This window comes from Elephas maximus, chromosome 6 (assembly GCF_024166365.1).
Source record: "Elephas maximus indicus isolate mEleMax1 chromosome 6, mEleMax1 primary haplotype, whole genome shotgun sequence".
NCBI classification, from domain to species: domain Eukaryota; kingdom Metazoa; phylum Chordata; class Mammalia; order Proboscidea; family Elephantidae; genus Elephas; species Elephas maximus.
This window is the reverse complement of record NC_064824.1, coordinates 99269450-99289063: the sequence shown is the minus strand read 5'-3', so window position 1 is coordinate 99289063 and position 19614 is coordinate 99269450. Positions and strand designations below refer to the sequence as shown.

Below are 19614 nucleotides of genomic sequence, written 5' to 3'. Positions count from 1 at the left end.
CTGCCACCTCCTCTACATTTTCCTGGTACTGCTCGGCTAATTCTGTAAGACTCACCTTTGAGGTCACTTTCTTCAAAAGTTTTCCCCGGTTACCTTTTTACCTCTTCACCAACCTCAGGTTGAGTTAGGAAAAATGCCTAATAATAATATTTACCAACTCAAATTGTACGAACATTGTAAGGGCATTTGATACATTTTTCAGGCAAGGTTAAATCACTTTAAATAAATTAGGCCCAGCACTGTATGAGGGCAATCAGTTTTCCACATGATTGCTGACACAAAAATTATAGTTTGTGAAATATTTGCCAATGTGATAGCTTAAAAGGTATGTCTCAGCATTTCCATTAAAAATGTCATATGAGGTGGTATTACTGCTTACCTTGTGTGCTCCTGTCAGACAGTCAATTTCAACCTCAGAACAGGCAGCTCCAAATACAAAGTAAGGAAATATGTCACCTTCTCCCTTCTCCCAGTCTATGTTAGCTTCATAGCCCCTGATGAGAAATTAAATATAGTCTGCAGTCAGGTCGTGGTGTGGCAGTGGGGCTTTCTCTAAGGATGTGGAAATAAGTGAAATCAAATTGGCTTTAAAGAGTTAAACTATGCTACAAACACAGAATGCAATGCTTCTCAAAGTTTTACCAACTATTTAGAGAAGAGAAGGGACAGGGACCCATCATGAGGAGACTGAGCCACTTCAAGTGTGAAAATTCAAGGAAGCAGGCTCTACTTTTAACTTTAAAAAGTCTAAAAATTAACAAGGCTAGCATTAATCCAAAAAACACAAAATAATAAATGTTGGAGAGGTTGTGGAGAGGCTGGAACACTTATACACTGCTGGTGGGGATGTAAAATGGTACAAGCACTTTGGAAATCGATTTGGCACTTCCTTAAAAAGCTAGAAATAGAACTACCATACGACCCAGCAATCCCTAAAGAAATAAGAGCCTTCACATGAACAGATAAATGCACACCCATGTTCACTGCAGTACTGTTCACAATAGCAAAAAGATGGACGCAACCAAGGTGCCCATCAACAGATGAATGGATAAATAAATTATGGTATATTCACACAATGGAATACTATACATCGATAAAGAACAGTGAGGAATCTGTGAAACATTTCATAACATGGAGGAATCTGGAAGGCATTATGCTGAGTGAAATTAGTTGCAAAAGGACAAATATTATATAAGACCACTATTATAAAAAGAACTCAAGAAATAGTTTAAACAGGGAAGAAAATATTCTTTGATGGTTATGACAGTGGGGAGGGAGACAGGGAGAAGGGTATTACTAATTAGATAGTAGACAAGAACTATTTCAGGTAAAGGGAAAGACAACACACAATACAGGTGAGGTCAGTACACTGGACTAAACCAAAAGCAAAGAAGTTTCCTGAATAAACTGAACACTTTGAAGGCCAGAGTAGCAGGGGTGCGGGTCTGGGGACCATGGTTTCAGGGGACATCTAGGTCAACTGCTATAATAAAATCTATTAAGAAAACATTCTGCATCCCACTTTGGTGAGTGGCATCTGGGGTCTTAAACACTAGCAAGTGGCCATCGATGATGCATCAATGGGTCTCAACCCACCTGGAGCAAAGGAGAATGAAGAACACTAAAAGGCACAAGGTAATTATGAGCCCAAGAGACAGAAAGGGCCACTGAACCAGAGACTACATCAGCCTGAAACCAAGAGAACTAGACGGTGTCCAGCTACAACTGATAACTGCCCTGACAGGGAACACAACAGAGAATCCCTGAGGGAGCCGGAGAGCAGTGGGATGCAGACTTCAAATTCTCATAAAAAGGCCAGACTTAATAGTCTGACTGAGACTAGAAGGACCCCGGAGATCATGGTCCCCAGATCTTCTGTAAGCCCAAGACTGGAACCATTCCCAAAGCCCAAGACTGGAACCATTCCCAAAGCCCAAGACTGGAACCATTCCCAAAGCAAACTCTTCAGACCAGGATTGTACTGGACGATAAGATAGAAAATGATACTGGTGAAGAGTGAGCTTCTTAAGACTATGTGGGCAGCTCCTGTCTGGAGGGAGATGACAAGGCAGAGGAGGACAGAAGCTGGCTGAATGAACATGGGAATACAGGGTGGAGAGAAGGGGTGTGCTGTCTCATTAGGAGGAGAGCAATTGGGAGTATATAGCAAGGTGTATATAAATTTTTACGTGAGAGACTGACTTGATTTGTAAACTTTCACTTAAAGCACAATAAAAATTTTTAAAAAGACTAGAAATTTTAAAGTCTACTATCTATCTGCATTTTTAAATCTAAAAGAACATTTTAAATTAATGCAATTGGGGAAAAAGGAAAATGTCTAAAATGTTTTTTTTTTTTTAGACTATCTTGTTGGTTGGTGGGCAAGTTGCTGTGGCATTAAGTTTTCCAGGAAGTAGGGCTAAATGAATGCAAATGACAGAGTTTATCAGCTCCCGCGCACAGCAGACAATTCCTCCTCTCTGACTCTAGAACCCAGACTCATACATTTGGGGACACAACAGTGCATTACTTTTCAAGCTATGCTGGGCAGTCAGGACACTGAGAGGTCCAGAATTCTGCCAAAGATGTACAATATTTCAATCTACCCAGGGGACTCTTGGTGGAACTTTCAATAAAATGCCTTCCAGCTGAATGGACAAAGCCTTTCTCAGTGAAAAACTTTGACTGATGATGTTGTTCTTTATTTCAACAATAACACAGACATGTTCATCACTTGTGATTTAAGAGCCTTTAATGACTCATAAGATTCTATGATCCACTCTCTCCATTCAACTTTCAAATATTTTCTTTGCCATAGTCTTTTCATGTGAGGCCAAAGTATTTACAATTGTGCCTTGCAAGGAAAAAAAAAAAAATCTGCTAAATAGGCTAACTTTTCAAAGCCACTCTTTGAAATTTAAAATCACTCACTTTATTTAGGTTTTGCATCACTTGAGTACCAGATCTAAGTGCTCGAGTTCTCTCTCACACACATTCTCTCTTTCTCTGTGTCCTCCCTCCTCCATGAAGAAAAATAACAGTACAACCATGAGTTTGAAAACTGATGAATGCCTTCTCTTGATTCAGCAAACTAACATTAATACAGTAGAAAAAAAACTTAAGTCCTTTTCCCATTTCTTTACCAGTTGTTCTAAAGTAGGCAGATATCCAAATCATTGCTCTTACAATTTAAAGAAAGCTTAAACCAAAAACGAAAAACAAACAAAAAAAAACCAACCTAACCCATTGCTGTGGAGTTCATTCCGACTCTTTAGTAGAACTGCCCTGTAGCGTTTCCAAGGAAGGCAACGGGTTTAGTTTCTTTTTAGTTTTGTGAGTTTCTCCTTCCTAGGTAATTCTGAAATTAACCCTTATCTTCAAACAGTTTTGTTTTGCTCCCCTTAGTCAAAGTTTTTATTAGTTGCAAAACTGCTGATGATTTTCCCTCAAAATGATATGATTTGTTTTTAAGCTAGCTTCAAGCAGGATGGATCTATACAGTTATTTCTTAGAGGTTTTTTTTTTGGCACCTTAACACCAAAGTAAGTATCATTTGTATCTCTGCCATAATAAGGCTCATTTAAAAAAAAAAACCTAAAAAGCCTGTGTTCATACTAAATGTTTAACCGTTGCTGTAGTATATTGATTTCTTCAGTATAGTTTCAGTAATATAGATAACACCTTGACTTTGAGTTCAGCACAAGTTTGTGCGGGGGCGGGGGTGCTGAGGGATGATGCCTTTATAGCCATCACAGCTACAGATAATTGATATCTGCACTCGTTCCATCATCCAGTACATTTTCATTGATTTTAAAGTATGCTTCCAACCCCTACCCATTTCCAGTTGAAAATGTAATTGAAAGAGCGTTACACTAAAAAAAAAAAAAAAAAGGTGAATGACACTCAAATCAGGAAACTCAGACTTTTCAGTGCTTTTTATATTATTGCTGAGCTCACAGTGGTGGAAAGTAGAACACTAACTTTGGGTTTGTAAGTAAAACATCTGATCAAGCATAATGGTTTGGCAAGTTGAATTACTTTGTAGGAAACAACACCTGTGTGTGTGTGTGTGTGTGTGTGGGCAACGCTACCTGGAATGAGAATATCTGCAATCTTGTCTGACTTGTCAGGGAGGAAGCTCCAGAGGACGGTAGTTCAGAGCACCCCTTCTCTGTCCACTGTATTGCCGTGAACTTGAATGAACAAATACACCACAGAGTTTACTTTTGTAACTTTGTTGTTGAGTCCCCTGTGATTTACCTGATAGTGAAGATCCAAATGGACAAAACTGCTCATACTAAACAGCTGATGCTAGTATTGGGCAGCTGACCCATCATTTCCAACATGGTCATTTAATGAATGGGAGTCTCTTCTCTCTAGAAGCACTGCTTTCTCTTTCTTCCATAAACTCCCTGAATCCGCTTCTGCCAACTCTTATCATTCATCCTATGGTATTAGTATTTTAAATAAGATAGATAATGCATTATCCTGAATGTGACAACCTCTTTTTTTTTTTACCATTTTTCATGTAGAAAAATTGCTGTTGACGTAGACACTTTAAAAACTGCATAGTATTTTCAGGACTATCTGTCAGAAAGTACCTATACTAACACATCAATTGGAAGAAGAGTTTGGAAAACCTGGTGAGCTTGGGGAAAAGAAAGAAACAGAGGGCAATAGTGGCAGAGGGCAGGGAACCCCTGCCAAGTTTGGATACTTCCTGACTCTGCTGACAGTGAGGCAGATGTGTAAGGCTGCTTAGTACGGCTGCATTAAAGAGTCAGTTCATCGACCTCCTTTCCCATTCTGTGCTTATGAGGAAAACTGCTGGGTAGGATTTGGCTTCCTGTGTAGTCCTGCCTATGGGGAGAGAAAATGTGAAGGGCGTGTGGATTCTGAGTCATCTGCTCCCTTCACAGTTGTTCTTTGTTCTCCAACTGGGGGGAGCAAAAAAAGGAAGGAGGGCTTTCTGGTGACAGCCTGGCTTCACATCTAAGTTGACTTTCAAGGAAAGAGCAAAAAAAAAAAAAGATGCTACAGGCCCACAATCCAATAGAGTGAATTCAAGAAATAATCACAATACTGTGAGTTCATCAGAGGAGTATGAAAAGCAAAGATAATGGAGCAATTCTCCTGTTACTGGTAATACCTTAGGACTCCTTCTAGAGGGCCTTTTTTTTTTTTTTTTTTTTTTGAAGTTTGGAGAAGAGAGAAAATTAAAATAGAATTAAGAGAAAGATAATAAAAATAATGATTGCACTATAGGAAAATGGGTCATAAATTTGGCCATTGGGAGCCCCTTCAAGCCCCTTCTGTGTCTGTCTGATCTGTCTCCATCATCCTTTGAGTGCTTCCTTGTTTCCAGCACAATTAGATAGTCTAGGCCCATCTTTGACTTCCCTGCCCCAGGCCTGGGTAGAATCAGTCACTGGGGTCATTCAAGCATCAAAATAAATGATAGTAAATAATAGTCAATAAACAATCATAGCAACAAATTGTCACTCACTGAAAAAATAAGAAACCCCCAGTCCATACTGTTATCAATCAGTAAGGCAGTAGAATTTTTGTGAGAAAGAATATATTTACATAGTTTCAAATTCTTTCCCCACAGAGTGCTTATTAATTACAAATGGAAAAAAAAAAAAACACTTCACAGTGGAGAAACTGTTGGGCCACTGTCATAATCCAGGAGGACGCATTGAAATCGTGTGTCACCTGATTGGATGCAAATAGAGGAACACAGAATCACTTCTATAATATTCTGGCAAAGAGGCATAACCTTCATCTACCCAGGATGAAACATCAGACGAGATCAAATTGAGAGATTGTTCACAAAATAACTGATATTTCAGAAGTGTCAAGGTCGTGGATGTCTAGAAGAGCTGAAGGACCTGTCCCAGACTAATGGACACCATGGAGACAGAACAGCTAAATGCTAAGTGAAATTCTGAGCTGGATCCTTTTCTCTAAAAGGCATGATTTTAACAATTGGAAAATCTTGAATGGGGCTGGAGGATTTACAGTAGTAATGTATCAGTGTTAATTTTGGGGTTCTGGTGACTGTACTATGCTTATGTATAACTAAATATGAAAGTGTTCAGGGGTAACAGGACATCATGTTGGCAATTTACTCTCAAATGATTCAGGGAAAATAAAGTTCTTTGTATTGTACTTGCAACTTTTCTATAAATTTGTGATTGTTTCAAAACATAAAAAGAAGAGTTAAAATTTTTGTAAGCAGTTATAAGAACTCACTTCAAAATGGTCTTTAGGTATGACAAGGATTATTGTAAGGAGGATCTTTTTAATTGGCTAAAAAATTAGTTCATAGGAGGTTCATGTTAGAGATAAGTATTTAATTTAATCTCACATTTTTATTTTTTAAATGAGCCTTAAACGAGTCTATTTGCAGAAAAAGATTCATGGTAGATCCAAACAAAACAGAAGAATCAAATCATTAAAGTAGGAGTAAAAGATAAGAGCCAAAAAGTGAGATGAAATGGAGAGTAAAAGAATAGGAATTTGTATAAAGTAAAATCTAAAGTAAACATAAAAATTAAGTTTGGGTTTCCTAGTCGCCAAAGCAAAGAAGTCAAAAGTTACATAGTGTTTATTATACAATAAAAGGAAGTATATCAGATCACTAGGAAACAAAGTTTTTCCCAGCTTTGAACTCTGAAAGTAAGTTATGGCACAGACATTTAAAGTCTCATTGAAAAATAAATGCACTATATCTTTAACAGCATTTCACAAAAAAATGCAGTGACTTTTTCATATAGTTATTTCTTCTACAACACTAAGTAAAAATCAGGATCAGACTGCGGGAATTATAGTTCTGTAAATGTATTCTGACTGAGAATTATAGCAACGTAAAAAAACCCTCAAAAAACTCAGTGCAACATAGCCCAGGAATCAAGCATTTTGGTAATTTGATTGGATGCCGGGTAAGGCTTACACAATTAAGCTAGCTTGAAACCTGTGCTCAGCCTGAGAGGGTTCATGCTAGTTTAAATTATGGAGTGTTTAGTAGTCACTGGACAGAGGCGGCTGACTGCATGGGTGAAGATGATGAGCTCTGCAGAAGAGTATGCTCCCTGACCTGGAGTTCTGGCTTCACTCCTGATCAGCTGTGTGACCTTCAGCAAGTTACTTAACTGCTCCGAGGCTCAGTTTTTGAACTCCTAAAATGGGAAAATCATACTGTCTCCTCATAGGTTGTTAAGATTTAATTAGATTACACATGGCAGCTATTTAGAATAATGCCTGGGACATTAAAAGGATTCAATAAATGTTAATTATTATTATAATTTTCATATTTTGCTAAAAGATGATTAACTGCAACATAGACTACTGAAAGAAGGGTTACATAGTGTAATGGGGACATGGACTTTGAAACTGAGCTAGTATTTCATGACAATAATGAAAAAGTAGAAGAAAAGTGTTAGCTAGAAGCAATGATGCTGATTATCGAGTTCGGCTGCTATTTCTTGACCGCACTGCCCTGTTTTTCCATCAGTAAAATGAGAGTAGTTATAAGGGTGGCGAAGTGGAAAAAGCAGGGACACTTGATTCAGATAGATTTAGGTTTGAGTCTGGGCTTTGCTACTTGCCAGCTGTGTGACCTTCGGCAAGCTACCCAACCTGTTTGAGTCTCAGTTTCCTCATTTACAAAGAGGAATGAGAATCCTTCTCTTGCAGGATTTGGGGAAGATTAAATGAGATAATACATATAAAGCATGTGACCCAAGGTGGGTCCTCACATCTCTTTACATGCATCCCATGGCAGATATTGCTAATCTATTTCATTACTCTTTCTAGCTGAGCTTAGATCTGGCTCCAAAATGCTTCTTAAGAGAGTCCTTCAGGCAGTCTCTACAAATCAATTGGAGATGAAATTCATTTGTGACTCTGAAGCCACGTCATTTAGCTATAATATTTATAAGTTCGTTATTGTTAGCTGCTGTCCAGTCAGTCCTAGACTCATGGCGACCCCACGTACAATGGAACAAAATGTTGTCTGGTTCTGCACCACCTCCATGATTGGTTGTGCACTGGACTGTTGTGATCCACGGGGTTTTCACTGGCTGATTTTTGGAAGTAGATGGCCAGCACTTCCTTTCCAGTCTGTCTTAGTCTAGATGCTCCATTAAAGCCTGTTCAACATCACGGCAACACGCAACCTTCCACTGACAGACGGGTGGTATCTGCGCGTGAGGTGCATTGGGCAGGTATGGCACCGTGGTCTCCTCCATGGAAGGTGAGAATTCTACCTCTGAAGCAACAATGCCTCCTCACTTACAAGTTTGAAGTAAGTTTAATTACAGAGTATATATAAAAAACAGTTCAGTAGAAAATGTCTTGTGACATTAAAGAGAGTATTTGTGGTAGAGTGGTGTCAAGAGGTAGACATTTTGCAGGGGATTAAGAAATGAGGGTGCTGGGGAAGTAAAAACTGAAACCAAGCCTGTTGCCATCAAGTTGATTCCAACTCACAGGGACCCTATAGAACAGAGTAGAACTGCCCCATAGGGTTTCCAAGGAGTGGCTGGTGGAATCGAACTACTGACCTTTTGGTTAGCAGCCTGAGCTCTTAACTACTGTGCCACCAGAGCCCCTGCTGGGTAAGTAGAGGCAGCTAAACTAGACTTACCTTAAAATGTTTGGTGGGAAAAAAAAATAATAAAATTTTATTATTATTATTATTATTTTTACCTTAAAATGTTTGGTGGGAAAAAGAAGGGGAAAAATGAAACCATAGCTGAGTTCAAGAGGGGTAGCATGAGTAACAAAGCTTTTGTTTGTTGCTGTTGCTTGATTTTGCTTGTTGTTTTTTAATGGGTTAGGGCAAGCTGAGCATATTTGTAAGAGGAAGTTCATGAACCATGGGACAGATACAGAGAAACGAGATAATTGATGGACCAAGGTCTCAGAGGAGATAGGAGCGGACAGGACCATAGGACAGGTAAAGGATCAGTCTTGGAAGGAAGAAGGAATTCTTCAATGAGGCAGGAGGTAAGGAAGGAAAAAAAAAAAAAAGGTGGCAATGCAGAATAATTGGAAGGGGAGGGAAGCAAAGAACGCAAGCTACAGCTGTGATAGGTCATTGACATTGGGAATGCCTCCCATTCAAATGAGAGCCGACCCACTTCCAGAGAACAGGCTATCTTTATAGACATCACCAGTAAAATTCCAATAAGCCCAAGAGATATGCCCATATATGCCCATATGGTAAAAGAGCAGGCTGTTAATTTCTGGTTGCTTCTAGTGGACATTCCTTGTTGCCTGCTTGGATGAACTCCCTAGTTTGATGTGGTACTTTGTTTAGCTCCCACACTGTTTCAATGGGGCTGTTTGGGTCGTATCTGGTTTGACTCCCACCTTCTATAACCAAGCCCTTATTTGGCAAGAAAAGAAGGCCCCAGAAGATAGGCCATCTGGCAAGATTCCTGGAGATCAAGAAATAGTAGAAAGCACCAAAGGCTACTTGAGAAAACACTATTAAATAATTGAGAGGGGAGGGAAGCAAAGAGTGAAAGGTGTAAGTGCTAAATGCATTCTGGATAGCACTAGAATTTTTCCAAAATCCCTCTGTTCTGAACTGTCCACACCATGCACAGGCCTGTTAACATCAAACTTATAAACCTGGGGCTGGTTTATGTGGAATATGGCAAATTGTCAAACCGTGCCTGGTCTATATGGAATATGGCATTACATGCAGGACATTGTGGGGCTCATCTCAAAGCTGTCTTCCTTCCAGTCATGATAATACAGCAGAAAAACACACATTTCTAATGAAAACTCTTCAATGAAAGTGAAATAAAATAAATAATAAAGGACTTAATATTAAAAACATAACAATTAAGCACAACATTTCTAAGCTTCTTTGTACTCCAAAAGAGAATAATTTTAGGAAAGTATTCAATGACATTTACCTAAAATATCCAGTGGCAGACAGACTAATGCTTTGGGTAAATGCTTCATTAACCTGCAAAAGAGGAATGTTTTCAAAAGACAAATATAAAATTGGACAAATGAAGAGAAGCATGGGAAATAACCATTTTGTGGCTGTCATACTTTTTCTTATTATTGGGAATATTATCTTGCTGAATGAACAAGTATAGTGCCCAAGTGGGCTGTGACACAGGCTCAAGATGTAGAATTGGCTTTGTCTGCCTTCCGCTGAGGAGACAGTCACTGTTTCGGTGGATCTGTCTACAGAATAAATGAAAAAGTGACAAAGGTAAAAACCTGTGGTAGAAGTTTAAATGCAGGTTCACAAACAAAATCTGAGAAAAAGTCTCCATCTTCCTGTCCCCATACATGGAGAAATGGGCCTAGATTGGAGCGACAGCTATGGTAGTGCGGTGGTTAAGAGCTCAACTGCTAACAAAAGGTTGGCCGGTTGAATCCACCAGCTGCTCCTTGGAAACCGTATGGGGCTGTTCTACTCTGTCGTACAGGATCACTATGAGTCAGAATCGACTCGGCAGCACACAACAACAACATATATATATATATATATATATATATATATATATATATATATATATATACTTCACAGGAACCAAGTGAAAAGGAGATGAGTTTGGTAGACCACTCATGTTGCTGCCAGTGAGTCCCATCCATCACTGCTTCCTGAGGTTTTGCATAACCTCTGTTCCCTCAAACTTTTATCAGGGTCATGTTCTATTATCAAAACTTTTATTCCTGAAGGAAGAACAAGGATTACCACCCAGAAAATACCTATCCAGTTTTCCCCATGAATGTTCTAAACGTGTGCATGGAAAACAGCAAGTGTTTGTAGCCTTTACCGAAGAAACTTTTCAAAACATGTTCTAAGATAGCAGCTTCTTATGCAAGAACTCCCTTTCAATTTATTGTTTCTTTTTCCTTTAAATTTCTAAAAGTGCACTAAATGGTGTAGGTTCTACCTTCTTTGGCTAATAACCAGGCACACACTAAGTTGTATTTAAATATGAACAGCAGTTAACACCGCTGAGATATGGCTCCAGGTGGGACTAAATGTCCAGCTGAACTGGAAATTTCTGTTCAATAAGATCTGGTTGTTAGATGTATTGATGATATATATCTGCCTCTGTGCTCTTGGGACCCAAAGTGTGGTCCCGTGGCAGAGGCATTGCATAGGAGCTTGACAGAAATGCAGACTCCCCAGCTACTTCCAACACCTACTAAATCAGAATCTGCATTTTAACAAGATGCCCAGGTGATCCGTCTCTTCATGAAAGGTTGAGAAGCACTGCCCTGTGCTGTTCAGCAGAGAAGAGGAAGCTGTGTGGGACGCAGATAGTGGGACAGGTGTCTCTACCAAGTAGCTCCAATGAGAGCTATGCAGCCTTCAAAGATATTTGGTACTCACCCAGTCCTTCCAGGAACCATGAGGACTCTTGCTGATGATGGGTTCCAGGCGTCTCCTCAGGGTCTGACAGGCATTCTGCAGGTGGAAAAGGACAGGAGCGTCAGCTAATTCAAGTGCAACTGTGTTTATCACCCTATACTAACCATTCCTCTCCCCTCCTCTCAGGTATCTTCTATTTGGTTTGTCTCCATATCTAGGCAAGGTATTCCCTGGTATTCCCTGCAGCCATGAGCCAAGGTGGGACTTTGGGTGCTGCCTCGGGAGATCAGGGGAGTGGAAGCCAGACAGAATACAAGTCCCACTTTCCCAGTTCAACCAAAAAAGCTCTGTTTTTTACTTGCTTTACGTGTTAAGGTTCCATTTAAGATCTGTTGCATACTTAGCAAGACTATGAAAACCACTGTGGAGAGCAGCGAGCATAAGAGCTGTTCTCAGATCAGGCACTGGGAAGGACATGTAGTGTGGAAGGAGATGTGGGTTTTGGATCAGATATCCCTGGGATCAAATAGCTCTGCTTCTTCTCAGCACGTGAGTGACTGGCACTCTCCACACCTTGGTGATCTCATCCGTGACATGGAGACACCAATTCTAGGACAAATCTAGGATTTGCCCAGGACAATCCCCATTTAAACTTGCTGTCTTTGTGTTAACATTTGTGGCTTCTTCTACTCACAGAAGTACTCTGGTTTGGATGATATAGCCACTCTAATATCTACCTTGGAGGTTGTTTTAAATATTAAATAAAATTAGGTAATTACAGCGCTTGTTATCAGTATCTCAGTTATTCTAGGTGCACCCATAAAGATCTGTTGAAGAAATGCCTGTAACATGAATGGTTACAAAGTTATCAGGTATTGAGTATTTACTCTTGGCATTGGTATTGAAGCTTAGCTGACTGAAGGAGGGAGATCTTCCCCACTCCCCTTTCAAAGTGCGAAACTGCACTTGCCCTCTTTCAGTCTCCAGATCCTTGGGTTCAAGAAGACTTCGCTCTATTCAGTTGAGAGACCTCTTTGGAGCCATCTCTGTTCTGAGTTGTTATAACTTCGTTCTGCTTTGGGGTAGAGAGTGAAATGGCAAGGGTGTAGGAGTGGTGCCAATTTATATTTGAAGGCTTCAAAGAGACAGCTTCCTTGCTTGTTAATACAGAGCTCAAGACACAATAATCTCCATCTGAGGATTCTCCCTGTGTGGCCTTCCTTCTGTGGGTTTCCACGGCCAGGCTGCGAATGGTTAGGCCATATTACGTTCTGTACTGCAAATAATGCTTCAGGAAAGAGGCAGTAGAGGCAGTGTTTCCTGCCTTTGTGAAGTTACAGTCTTGGGAATGTGTTCTTAAAATTATTTTTTTTTGGCAAAAATAGAATGTATGCTGCTAAGCAATACCCCAGGGCCCATTATTTCAGGTGGAACAGAGAAACACCGTGAAATGGCGTTTTACGCTCTTTTGCCTAATGTTCATGTGAAAAAGCATCAGGAGGAACTTCCTAGACTAGAGCAGAGGGGCTCCTCTGGAAAAGGGGTCTGAGGTTTCAAAGAAGTTTGGGGGGTCAGTAAAGCCATCACCTGCACAGCTTTTCCATTGACATCTGCGCCCGTGGATGCAGCAGTGGCGATCGTGTTGGGCACTGTCACAGTGTTCATCTCGCCAAGGTGTATGTAAGACATGGGTATCTTTAATTCTCGGCTGGCCACCTGCACATAAAAGAAGCAGACAGAATGTGTCGGTCCAGGGTGAAACTGGAACAATAATTTAAACCTATTTTTTTTTATTAGTAAAGACATTTTCCCCCTTTTACAAAGCTGTAAGGAGATTTATAATCTGTGGTTTATGTAGACACATGCAAGTAAACCTAAACTTTTGAAGAGTTTTCAAATTCTTTAAAATAGAAGTTTTCTCCATCCCCCCAAACTGCTGTATACTTTAGGGTTTGGGAAAAATTCCATAATACCTCATGGCATGGGTTTAAAAATAGGCTCTGTTGGGGGAGGGGGATCTTACAAAGCCATGTGTTAGCAAAGAAAGAGAAAGGACAGGTTCTCCATCTTTTCATCACCCACAGAGGCCTGCTGGGGCTGAGTACTTTGCTGGACATGAACATCGGTCTACATTCCAGAGGAAGGACTCTCGCCCTGTGTGGGTCTCCTTTTTTGTAGGGGGAGCTTGAGAATGTGGACTTGTTGATGGGGGAATGAACAGGTTGTGTGGAACCAGGAAGTCTGAATTTGGGCTGCTAACTATGTTCAGGAGTTGCCAGGGAGAGGAAGGGAGCTGCCGGTGCCTTGGGAAACTGAGTTTTGGTATAGTCCCTATCACTAGAGAAGGGAGCTGAACCCCTCTTCCTGTGTTCCAGTTGGCCCATTTCCAGGTAATCCAGGGTGACTTTTGGGAACACTTATGGGCAATTCTGGTCATTGCATCACAAAACCTGAAGATTAACCAAACGACACAGAGTCTGGGATTTCTCTATAAATTCTAATCTTGGCCAATGGCAAAACTGAAACAATCTCTCTCACCTGTAACATTTTGGTGTTAATGCCCTGTCCCAGTTCAACGCCACCGTGAGCAACCAGCACAGAACCATCTGTGTAGATATGAACCAGAGCAGCAGCCTGAAAATAGAATTAGAAATCTGTTTTTCTTGCCATCTGTACATGCATCTTTAACAGTGAGGCAGTCACAAAAAATACCAAAAGGCACTGAAATAAAGCCACAGTTTCATTTTAGCAGGTATGGGAACAATGGCTTCATCACAAGGTGGAATAAACCCTTATGCCATTTGAGAATAATAAAGGTAGCATTTCATGAAAACTGGGTTCTAAGCCTAAATGTATATCTTATCGTTAGAATTAAGTCATAGTTCTTTCACTGGTTTCAGAAGCATTAATTAGCTATATACTGAATGCCCGCTGGGCGTTGTCCTATTTTTTGCACCTCTCCTAGCTAGAGCTCCTCACCCTGCTTCTCCTATTCTGCAAAGTAACAAACATTGACCCACATTGGTAACAACCAGTACTAAATTTAGAACTCGTTGTTCTTTACTCCTTGGAAACTCTATGGGGCAGTTCTACTCTGTCCTATAGGGTCGCTATGAGTAGGAATCGACCTGACGGCAACGGCTTTTAACAGCTGTTCTTTGCTGAATTACAGACTCTCTTTTCTCTTAGTTGTCATTTGGGGATTGGTAAAGTCTAGTGAGTTCATCCTCCTTATTCAAATACTCTAAGCATATTACTCTCATTCCCCTCTAGGAAGTAAAAAGTAAGTGGAGAAATACCCAGAATAGGTAAATGTATAGAGATTAGAGTTTAGTAGTGGTTACCAGGAGCATTGAGATTTTCTTTATGGGAACAGAAAATATGACAACAGGAATTGATGATGATTGCACAACATGATTGATGTAATTGGTTTTATTAAATTGTACATGTGAAAAATGTTGAATTAGCAAATGTCACGTTCTCCATATTTTTACAACAATTAAAAAAATACAATAATACAACAATAAAACGAAGTAGAAAGACAAGTCATCCTCAGGTGCTATCAAGTCAGTTCCGACTCATAGTGACCCTACGTATAACAGAACAAAACACTGCCTGGTCCTCCACCATCCTCACAATCGTTGCTGTGTTTGAGTCCATTGTTGCAGCCACTGTGTCAATTCATTTCATTGGGTGTCTTCCTCTCTTTCGCTGACCCTTTATTTTACCAAGCATGATGTCCTTCTCCAGGGACTTGTCTCTCCTGATAACCTGTCCAAAGTACATGAGATGAAATCTCACCATCCTTACTTCTAAGGAGCATTTTGGCTCTACTTCTTCCAAGTGAACAGATTTGTTCATTTTTCTGGCAGTCCACAGTATATTCAATATTCTTCACCAACACCATAATTCAAAGGTGTTCAAATCTTCATAATTAGACATATGCATAAATGGACATATGCAAGCAAATCTAAACTTTTCAAGAGTTTTCAAATTCTTTAAAATAAAATTTTCTCCATCCCCCAAAACTGTTGTATACTTTAGGGTTTGGGAAAAATTCCACAAAATAATAACCATTTTGGCTGTGGTTAAACATTTGAAAGGAGTCTCACTTTACAAAGTAAGGATTATGTTTCTTCTTCAGTCTTCCTCATTTATTGTTCAGTTTTCAAATGCCTATGAGACAGTTGAAAATACCATGGCTTGGGGCAGGCTCACCTTAGTCCTAAAAGTGAAGTCTTTGTTTTTTAATGCTTTAAAGAGGTCTTTTTCAGCAGATATGCCCAATGCAATATGTCGTTTGATTTCTTGACTGCTGCTTCCATGTTGTCTGTGGATCCAAGTAAAATGAAACCCTTCTTCCTTCAGTACCATCAGTAATGGGTTGGAATTTCTTTTTGGAGTAATGAAAATGTTCTAAAATTAGTTTGTAATGATGGCTGCAAACTCTATGAATATATTTCAAACCGTAGATAGGTGCATTTTGTGGTATGTGAACTATGTCTCGATAAAGCCGTTAAGGAGTCCCCTGGGTGGTACAAACGGTTATGGCTTGGCTGCTAACCAAAAGGTTGGAAGTCTGATTTCACTCAGGGTTGTCTCAGAAGGAAGGCCTGGCAATCTACTTCTGAAAAATCAGCCATTGAAATCCCTATGGAGCACGGCTCTACTCTAACACACATAGGGTCACCTTAAGTCAGAACCGACTTGAAGGCAAGTGGTATGTAGTAGGTGAGGAAGAAAGATGGTAAGTGGGAGATGAGAGGAACATTCTTCTATGAAGATATTAAAATATCACACACTAAACCCTGTATGTGTGTATGAATGTTTACTTATGATTGTATGAGCATGGAGAAAGAAATGGAAGGATGTAAACCAGACTATGAACATTGATTACCTGGTGGCAGGAGAGAAGGCAATATTCCCCTCCCTCCCCTGAAAAAGGAAAAATCTGTTAAAATATGACCACAACTGAACGTGAGCTGTATAAAATTAATAGACATGTGTATATGGGCATACAGAAGTATATAAAAGAAGGATAACAAAATAATAATGGCAATTATCTCTGGATGGTGGGCTATAGGTGATTTTAATTTTTTTCCTTTGGATTTTTTGTAGTGTTTTATTTTTTTTTTTCAATAACAAGAAACATGTCTTATTTATATGTTGTTGCTATTAGGTGCTGTGGAGTCATTTTTGACTCAGAGTGATCCCATGAGACAGAGTAGAACTGCCTCATAGGATTTTCTAAACTGTAATCTTTACCAGAACAGATTGCTAAATCTTTCTCCAGAGAGGCCGTTGGCAGGGATTCGACCCGCCAACCTTTCAGTTAGCAGCCAAGTGATTAACTGTTGTGCTACCAGGACTCCACATTATTTACATAATCACACACACACAAAAAAGGAGTAAAGCTATTTTCATTAGAAAAAAATATTGGCCACTAAAATATATTTTAACAAATTTTCTTTGAAAGAAAATGTGCTAAGGAGCCATCTATGTGTTCTCGTGTAAAGATGATTGCAGTCCTCTTGTCCAAGCGTGTCTCCTATGGGCTCTGAGGGTATTCAGTTTTCTAGATTGGGAAACATGGAGATTTAAGTTCCATCTCTAGAAATTCTTTACTAAAATACAGATTTTACCAGGTGCAATTTATTAATCTATGTTCTCAGATTAGCATCTCTCAAAAGGGGAGTGGAGAATGTCTTGAGCAAGTACAATCCAAGTCAGGTAATTTTTGCAAGAGGAAGGCAGGAAAATTCTGGAACATAGGGTGTGACTAAAGGGCAGATCAGAGTTAGGCAGCTTTGGGCATGTAAAACATGCATATACATTGATAATGAAAAAAAGTAAAACTAATTATTGTTTTCCCTAAGCTTAATAATTGCTTTAAATCACCATTTTGGGTGTGGTTAAACATCTGAAAGGAGTCTCATTGTACAAAATAAAGATTATGTTTCTAAATCATCTAGTGGCAAAATGCAAATAGAGAGATGGAGCTGTTGAAGGAGACACATGACCCCGTTTGGAGCAACTTAATGCACTAGGGTTGCTCCCTCTCCCAGGTCTTGGGTCCACCCATGGGAATGTGGTTGCTGGAAGCATGAGAAGTACCTTGTAAAAAGTCCCACCTCTTAGGCAAGAGGCCCTTGGACATTCAGTGTAGGCTTATGTTTAGGTATTTTCATCTTTTTTCTGACAATCTTCTAAAATAGTCCTGCAAGACTCATTCTTTAAAAAAAAAAAAAATTGTCCTAAAATCCCACCAATACTGCCTTTTGGAGATCTGTCTGCTTGATTTGGAAGGCATTGCCTTTAAAAAGATTCATTACTAGCTTACCAAAGTGAAATAAATTCTCTGGGAAATCTACAGACAACAACGAATCACTGGTAGTAATGTTGGTGTGTTCTCTGTAGTTTCCAAGACTCCACTGTGCCTTGGTAGGAAAGACCATACGATCCAGAGTTGATTTTTCTAGGACTAGTAGAGCAGTTTTGAGGAAACTACATGGGCAGATCCAATACCCACAAAAATTGTTTCACCTTCTCATTTATGTAACAATTCATCCGCTCGCCTGGCCATCATCCATCCAACCAACCATTCATTCATTGTTCTATACAGACATTTATGTCCTGTACTAAGCAGAGAAGTAAAAAAACTAAAACAAGGGTTTAGCTTATAGCCTAGAGTGAAGAGACCTAAGAGGAAATTGACAATTTCAATACAGTGTGACTGTAATGGAAGTAGAATCAAGAGTGAGTGGTGTAGGCATTGCAGATCAGAGAAGCCCTCCAGAAGTAATGCTTGAGGGTTACACAAAAGCATCACAACAGCTATTTAATGTGATCCAGATTTAAGGCAGTCCTCAAAATGATTTGTAAATTAGAACTGTGGTGTGTGTTTTTTAATATCAGTTTTCCTTGCAACCAGTAATTGCCCATTAATCAATAGCACCATAACTGCTATAGCAAAAGAAACATATCTGTCCAACCAATACCCAAACTCTCTGGAGTTGCAAAGTGATTTTCTAAAAATTAGTGTCAACAGATCTTTTATTAAAGCCCTTGAAATTTTTTTTCAGACTTGCAAAGTATTTCTGAAAATTACCTGATAAAAAAATGTCTTTGGATATCCAACTGAGAATTTCATGGGGATAATGGCAATTCCTCTTTTCTTCCAATAATTCTGCTGGTTAAATTCCTCTGCAGCCTTTTTTCTGAGGTAGTAGGAAGAGTTTTCCATACATTTCTCCCAGCATCTTATCAAATTCTTTGGATCAAATTCTTGCTTGTGAATTGTCCTATCAATTGTTTTGTACATGTTTAACTCCCGAACCTGGTAGATAAAAAGAACAAACTTCACAGCCAGACTCACAAAGAGTGAGTCCATGATAAAGATCAACCTTTAGATTATTCTGGAATTCAGCATGAAAGAATGCATTGAAAATAAACATGTTAGAGACCACATGATTTTGAGAATTTAAAGACTGAGCTTTTATCTGTGTAAAGAGTTTTCTTGATCACCAGTTCCTATCAGGTTACCTTCTCTGGTGGCAGGTGGCATTTGGCTGCCACAGCGGTCATCCAGGCCTCTGTTACAAAGGCTCCTTGGGGAAAACCAAACCCCCGGAAGGCTGTATTGGATGGCAAATTGGTCTTGCAGGCTCGACCTCGGACACGCAGGTTGGGAATCTTATAAGCATTTTCCAATTTGAGCAAAGCATATTCTATTACCTGAAAAGTTTTCCAAGGTGAAAAGTCAATTAAAATCATGAAATCTGGATTGATACCATCTTAAGTAGGCACTGGAAACCCTGGTGGCGTAGTGGTTAAGTGCCATGGCTGTTAACCAAGCAGTTAGCCGTTCAAATCCGCCAGGCGCTCCTTGGAAACTCTATGGGGCAGTTCTACTCTGTCCTATAGGGTTGCTATGAGTCAGAATCGACTTGACAGCAGTAGGTTTGGTTTTTGGTTTTGGTAAGTAGGCACTAATCAGATTCCCTAAGGAGCCTTGGTGATACAATGGTTAAGCCCTTGGCTGTTAACCAAAAAGTTCAAACCCACCCAGTGGCCCTGTGTGCCTGAGGGAGAAAGACCTGGTGATCTGCTTCAGCCAAGAAAACCCTATGGGGAAGTTTTATTCTGTCACATGGTGTCACTATGAGTTGGAATGGACTCAATGGCACCCAAGTCAAACCCCCTTCCAGGCAGGTGAAATTCCAGCCCTTCTGAGATGTGTTTCTCTATTCAGTTCTCAG

The 19614-nt window shown here is 39.8% G+C and overlaps 1 protein-coding gene across 4 annotated transcripts in view; it reads right to left on the bottom strand.

The window, feature by feature from the left end:
- Positions 1–19614, bottom strand: part of LOC126077959 (aldehyde oxidase 3-like) — a 100592-nt gene that overhangs the window by 20941 nt on the left and 60037 nt on the right. For all 4 annotated transcript variants that reach the window (XM_049887763.1, XM_049887761.1, XM_049887762.1 and 1 more), the window contains 7 exons: positions 18899–19090; positions 18465–18692; positions 13895–13990; positions 12944–13072; positions 11378–11452; positions 9933–9985; positions 380–494 (listed from right to left, as the gene is read on the bottom strand). In XM_049887763.1, coding sequence (XP_049743720.1) covers positions 380–494; positions 9933–9985; positions 11378–11452; positions 12944–13072; positions 13895–13990; positions 18465–18692; positions 18899–19090 — 888 coding nt within the window. The remainder of the gene's footprint in view (positions 1–379; positions 495–9932; positions 9986–11377; positions 11453–12943; positions 13073–13894; positions 13991–18464; positions 18693–18898; positions 19091–19614) is intronic.